The 7,272-nt window shown below is 33.4% G+C and overlaps 1 protein-coding gene across 1 annotated transcript; it reads right to left on the bottom strand.

Annotated features, from left to right (window-relative positions):
- Nucleotides 1-3,294: 3,294 nt before the first annotated feature.
- LOC107157087 (olfactory receptor 52D1-like) lies at nt 3,295-6,579 on the bottom strand. The gene is made up of 2 exons (XM_015503364.1): nt 6,570-6,579; nt 3,295-4,253 (listed from the first exon to the last, which is right to left on the bottom strand). The coding sequence occupies exons 1-2, from the start codon at nt 6,577-6,579 to the stop codon at nt 3,295-3,297; spliced, it is 969 nt and encodes a 322-aa protein (XP_015358850.1).
- Nucleotides 6,580-7,272: the final 693 nt, after the last annotated feature.

Below are 7,272 nucleotides of genomic sequence, written 5' to 3'. Positions count from 1 at the left end.
AACCAACTCAGTTCTTTGTCTTATTCCGTGTTCTTGTTCCTGCTCAATCTGCTCTACAAACGCAACAGTTCAGTTCTGCCCAACAGAGCTCCTTCTGTTTTGAGACAGGATGATGCCCAATTATTGGATCACTAATAAAAGTCTTTTATTTAAACTAAATTTGCTGAAATTTGCATTCCTAGTGGATGAAGAATATGGCACATTTGCGTATTCTTGAGATATCAACCACTAAAAATCGGTGTAGAGTACAGCTTTGTTGTGAGGTCGGAAGACAAAGTCATTTACATTCAAGTTAACCAGGGTTGTAATGTGGCTAATTCTTTTTGGCTGATGCATGTGATTGCAGGTTTGAAGAGATCATAAGGCATAAAAAATGACAACATTCTAACAGAGGCAGCTTCTGCCTATAGGAATACAGCAGAAGGATTTTTAAAATGACTGCTAAGTTTTTCACAGGCAAATACTTATGTGGAAGAGCAAGTTTTCAATACTGAGAAGATTGGTGGGTCATACCAGAATGTTAGCATTAGTACTTATATAATACAAGTGCTCCCTTGAGTGCCTGGTACTAAATCAGATTGTGTGATTTGTTTCTAAGAACTATATACTAAATTAGATATTCTTCTAAAACATACCCCTAATATAGAGTTATACTTTGATCACTTGAGAAAATACTATGATCCAAAGCTCATATGAACCAAACACTGTAATGAATAGTTCCATATATTTGCTAATTAAGAATTCAAGTGATTTTATAGAGCATAACTACTATGAGCAATGAGAATTGACTTTGAAATTGTAAATATACAAATAGGTATATGTCTATGGGCAGAATTGTTCATACTTTTAATTTCAAAGAAAAATTGTGCATAGTTACAGTGTACAACATGATGTGTTGACCTGTGTATACATTTTAGAATAGCTAATTCAAGCTATTTAATATGTAAATTGCATTGTACTTATTACTTTTGGAAGTTGAAACACTTCTGATCAGTTCCCTTAACTATATTCTAGTATCAATATATTGTTGCTAATGATCCTCCTCATGGTGTACACAGGATTTCTCCAGCTCATTCCTCTCACTTAAATATTGCATTTATTTAATCATATACATTTGGTCCTAGGTTTCTAGTCTCTTGTCACCCTATTTTCCTGTTTCTATGAGCTATGCTTCTCCAGATTTGTTATATGAGAGCAAGCAGTATAGTATTTTTGTGCCTTGATTAATTAACATAATATCCTTTAGGTTTATGTATGTTGTTGTAATGACAGTATTTACTTTAGTCTGCTTATAAAAATTGCATGGAGAACCTTAAAGCGTGAGTGACAGGACACTATTCCCACTGCAGTTTTGTCTTTTCTTTAGTTCCATTTGAACACATTCATATAGCATGTAGTTTTTATGTGTCTGAGTTTCATCACTTAACATAATACCTGTGAGATTTATCCATGTGAAACAACAGAACACAAAGAAATGCACAAGACTTAATAGAAATCAGTGAGAAAGAATAATTATCTATTAATTGATGACAATTTGGCCAATAGATGTTTTACAGTAATAACATTTAAAGAGGAGTAGGGTAGTGACTTGAAAAGATTAACAGAATATTATAACTGGAAAAACAAATTGGGTACCTACAAAAGCATGGTTCAAGAAGGAGGGTAAAATAATGAAATATTTAGAGGAACTGATAAGAGAGAAGGTAATCTTTATTTAGTAACAGTGTATGTTGAATGTCAAATTACATACTGAAGAAAGATGTTAGTTAAAAGGTGAAGAAAAAGAAGTGTGTAAATATGGCAGTATGTCACAAAGGTCTAACAATGACCTACTGTCCTGTGTGATGTTGATTTAGATCTAATCCTTCCTATCTCTATCTCTCTTGTTTCTGATTATTTCCCACACATTTTTTTCTTGTTTAGTTTTGTTTTTGAGAAAAGAGCAGTTTAATAAAGAGTTGTACTTGGAATACACTTGTCTCAGCACAATGTTTGCCACAACTTTTATGCACATTAGCTGAAGAGGAACTTAAAGTAAAAATGACCTGCAAAAATCCTAAAAAGAATAGCAGACAACATATAAAAATATTTTCCTTGTTTTAGTAATTTTTGATATATTACTACCCAGAATGCTGAATAGATTTCAAAAAAAGTTTAGATATTCAGGAAAACCATGAGAATATAAAATATTCAGAGTCATATAATTCAAGCAGTCAAATATCATTTCATATATGCTCCTATTAAATAATTTACATTACAGAAAAATAAATATGATCATCTCAAAATTTAAAATTTCAGAGAGAGAGACACCAGAATTTTATTATGATTGAAGAAATTAACATATTTTCCTGGACATATGAAACATAAATAGGTCAAATTCAATTGGTCTTCAAATATAGAAAAAAATGATGATTAAGTAAGATCTCTCAAAATAGTTAGGGAAGAATAACATAAAATAAGCAGAAATCTAAACATAACATCCTAGGAAGTACTAAGAGGGTTGTCAGAATGGTTCAGGAGCTAAGAATGGTGATATACACCAGCAGTGTCAATTACTGGGGAGGATTGCAGACAAGGCTAGGCAACATAATGAGACCATATCTTCAAAAAATAAAACAAAATTAAATTAAAATTTAAAAACACTGAGAAAAAGACAATGATATATTCTTGCAGACTCCTGTTTTTTTTTTCTAAAAACTTGATCCCTAAATATGTTCTGACAATGGTTTCTATAATTACAGTACATAGCTATTAATGTTAATTGATAATATTATAAACACTGCATGTCAACCATAGTCATTATATTAAAATAATTATTATTGAGGAGAATGATGCAATTCTCATTTTAGAGTAAGGCCACAATTTAGTTGGAGAACATTACTGGTATGCTTCCATAATTGACACATCTGTAACAAAACACATTGTCTTTGGATAAATCATTTCCCACAGAAAATTCATAGTCATCTGAACATGAAAAGAGCAGCTTAAGGAATAACCACACATTCTAAGACAGATAACACAGCGTTTCTTTTTTTGTTTTTGTTTTTGTTTGTTTTTGGATACCAGGAATTGAACTCAGGGGCTCTGGACCACTGAGCCACATCCCCAGCCCTATTTTGTATTTTATTTAGAGACAAGGTCTCACTGAGCTGCTTAGTTCTTATTTTACTGATCATGACTTTGAGCTCACAATCCTCCTGTCACTGGGATTATAGGCGGGCACCACCATGCCCAGCTAACAGAGTGTTTTATTCAGATATTAATCAAAATTAAAATTCTTCAATACAGAGGCTTTCAAAAACTGAACAATTTAAGAAATCTGTCTCGTATTCTCTTAGTCCTTACTCCATAAATAATGGGGTTCACCATGGGTGGGATGAGAAGATAGATGTTAGCCACAAATATATGGACATGAGGAGCTACTTGGTGCCCAAATCTGTGGGTGAGAAAAGAGAAGAAGGCTGGGGTATAGAACACCAAGATGATACACACATGGGAGACACAGGTTCCCAGGGTCTTGAGTCTGGCATCCTTGGATGGGAGGCGGAAGACAGTGTGGAGGATGAGCACATAAGAACAAATGATCAGTATGAAGTCCACTCCTCCAGTAAGGAAGGCAACAATGAGGCTGTAGGCTCTGCGGATTCGTGTCTCAGCACAGGCAATCTTGATGAGGGCCATGAACTCACAGTAGGTGTGGGAAATTATGTTGCTTCTACAGTAGGGAAGCCAACGAAGCAGGAAGGGATGAAGACTGAGAAGTGTTGTACCCCGGAGGACAATAGCTAGACCTATTCCTCCTATTACTCTGTGTGTCAGAATAGCTGAGTGTCTTAGTGGATTACAAATGGCTACATAGCGGTCAAAAGCCATGGCCAGGAGGAAGCCAGACTCCATGGTGGAGCAAGAGTGAATCAGAAACATTTGAGTGAGACAGGCTTCAAAGGGAATCTCTCCATCATGGAACCAAAAGAGGCTGAGAAGTTTGGGGACAACTGTAGTGCACACAACAAGGTCAGCAGCAGCCAACATGCAGAGGAAGAGGTACATTGGCTCATGGAGGCTGGGATCTGTCTTGATGATAAACAGAAGTGAAGTGTTTCCCAGTAGATCCAAAAGGTAAACCAAACAAAAAGGAATGGAGATCCAGATGTGAGCAGCCTCCAACCCAGGGATGCCAATGAGAACGAAGGTTGATGGATGGATATTGGTTTTATTGTATGCTGACATCCCAAGGGTCAGATATTCCAGTTCTTCTCATGGATGTTTCCTCTAAACTGAAAAAATAACAATTTATATATTTTTCAATACTTTATAAATTTTACAGACTGTCAAAGAAAGCAAATTGTAAAGCAATGTGGGTCATGGAGTAATTACCATACCTGTGAATATTGAGATAGAAATTGTTCTATCACCTGTAGAGTCAGGTTCAATTACAGTCAATCTGCCTTGAAAAGAAAGTAGCAGGAAAGGATGAAAAGAGTGCCTGAAGGTGCCGTCTACACTGAGGATGAGGATGGAAGGACCACTCGTTCTTATTGACATGTACCAAATCATGGGAATCTTTTTAACCTTTCCCAGATTAACTTCAACCATTTTTACAAATACATAAATGTTGATATTTTCACTGATATATGAATTTGGAATTTGCAAGCACTGATATACAAATGCTAAATGTGGAAAAATCTTTAAGTACCAAAAAACAGAGATAAATGCATATATGAAAATTTTACCATGTTCCAGGAGAATTAAATTATCATGTTGCATCATACCAATTGAGAATTAAAGAATGTTTAAGAATCTTACATTTGGAGGAGTAAGAGAGAGTGCAGTTATAATACTAAGACAGGAGGAAAGTTGCAAATAAAGAATTTTTTTTTTTTTGGCGGGGGGTAAAATGATAGTTTATACACATTCCAAGCAACAGTGTGTGGCTTTGAGACAGGACAACCAACACTGAGCAGATGTGTCATTTATAGAATGATCACCAGGACGTTTACTCACAACTGCATGAGACTCATCAGAATGATAACAGGAGAAGTGTGACACAGTTTTTCAGGAAATAAACAAATCATTGTACTTTAATGACTCTCCTCAGGCCCCACAGTTGTCTGTTACTCTTGACATAAGTTTCTATCACTTCCTTAATTTATGTAGTTGGTTAAAAATCTTGCTCTTGGGTAAGTGCACTCTGCACCTATGCACCTACTAAGCTTAAGCATGTACTTAAGCATCCACTTAAGCGTCAGTTCACAATTTTCTCTCCTACACACACTTCTGCGTTTTGTGACAACACTTCAGCCTCATAATGCAATTTGCTTATTGCACTAATTCCATTTCTCAGAAATGAATTTTAGAACTACATTTTGTTTTTAAATCATGTAGGCCCCTTAGTAGATAGTCTTTTTATTTTTAACTTTTATTTTCGAGAAGTATGGTCAGTACTGTTCCACAAACTCTTTCATTACTATTATAGATAATTATAGTTTTGGAGTACTGATGATCATGAAACACAACTCTTTTAAGTCATTGTCCAAGGAAGTCATTGTTGGAATATGTACGGCAGACTGGGCTGTATTGAATTGCAATGATTTGATAATTTTAGCTACTGTTTTTAAAGTTTCACAAACACAGTTTTGGCTTACTCTCACTGTTTGAACTTCAGAGTCTCTTTCTCCCATGGAAACAGTGTCCACTGAGCTTTGGAAAGTCTGGGGATGTCATTTCTGATCCAGGCTATATTAGAGAGAACAAGAATATAGGGAAATCAGATTACTGGAATTTTGTAATGATACAATAATTATAATCAAATAGTATTTTTCAGAGTAAATTTATTCTTTTACTTTTAGTTTTTTCATCAAAGAATTACAGGAATAATTGAAAAGGGCAATGTTTTTGGAACATTCATAACAACAGCAACAAAATCTCTTCCCTCATGTTTGTTTACTATTTTTTTAAGGGACAAAGAATTTTAACTCTTAGTTATTAAAATGCTCTTACTTTTATCAAACCATAATTTAATCATTCAAAATGTTTAAGAGCCACCATCCTTCATAAAAGTAGTAGTTAAGTTAAAAATTTGTGCTACCTTTATGTTATGGTGCACTAAGTATAGTGAAAATAAAAAGGCATATTTATCTGAACTGATATGGAAGATAACAAAATAAAAGTAAACATTAATTTGATATTATTCATTCTCAGAATATACATATAAAACATAAAAAAATGAATATTTAGGATAATATAAATACAGTTAAACTGAATTTTTTTAGACACAAAAAGAAATCTAAATGAATACACACCCAATATAGAAAAAGTCTAAAATATGTGATAGGTAGAAAAGATTATAGACAACATATAATTTACCTTTACCATTATTAGGCTTTTCTTAATTGTCAACATGTTTTCATGATTACCCGGGGTGTTTAAGATAACAAAATAAATAATGCAGAAATAAATTGTATAAATTAAAAAAAAATGCAAACCAAAGCATTAGGATAAGATGTGGCCTCTCATGCTTTTATAAAATATTAATAAATTTAAATAAATATTGAAACACTTTTCTCCACTTCTCTCCATAGCAAACTGGTCACTTTCTGACTAATTGTATCAGTAACCTTGTGTCTTTGTTCCGCCTGGTACTTTCAAACTTAAAAACATATAATAATTATTTACTAGAAATGAAGATTCTATTCACATTTCAAATTCCTCTGGATTATTTTCCTAGATACTTTGGATGATCATGGAAACCCTCCTTGATATCCCTGTAGTAGGTATACTTACCTGTCAATTATTTTTTCTCATATTGTATTTTATATCTCTTCATGTATATCTCCTTTTATATTGTTTATTCTTACTGAATACAAATGATGTTTTTTCCATACACTTGTTTTTCATTCCAATCAGTTTATAAATAATAGAGAGAGAACATACTAAAATATTTTATTATTGTAAAAAATAATTTTAGAATAAATTTAAGGTAATCATTCTATGATCACAACAACTTTTAGTATAAACATTGTATAGTCTGCAAAAATCCTCAAACCCTGTGTGCACTAATAGTTTCCTGATGCTAATGTTAAAATCTGAGATATATCTGGAATCCTCTCCAACAATATAAAATTCATTTAGCACTTATTTTTTGCTGACTCCATCCTGAAGAAATTGGTAGGGAATAGAGGAGAAGAAACTTACCAATGTTTTTGGAGATTAATAATACAAATTGTCTATAATGTTTTTATATCCATCCTGCATGCATTATCCATGTCTTTA

This window comes from Marmota marmota, unplaced genomic scaffold (genome assembly GCF_001458135.2).
Source record: "Marmota marmota marmota unplaced genomic scaffold, marMar, whole genome shotgun sequence".
In the NCBI taxonomy this organism is placed as follows: domain Eukaryota; kingdom Metazoa; phylum Chordata; class Mammalia; order Rodentia; family Sciuridae; genus Marmota; species Marmota marmota.
This window is presented reverse-complemented; position numbering and strand designations above follow the sequence as displayed.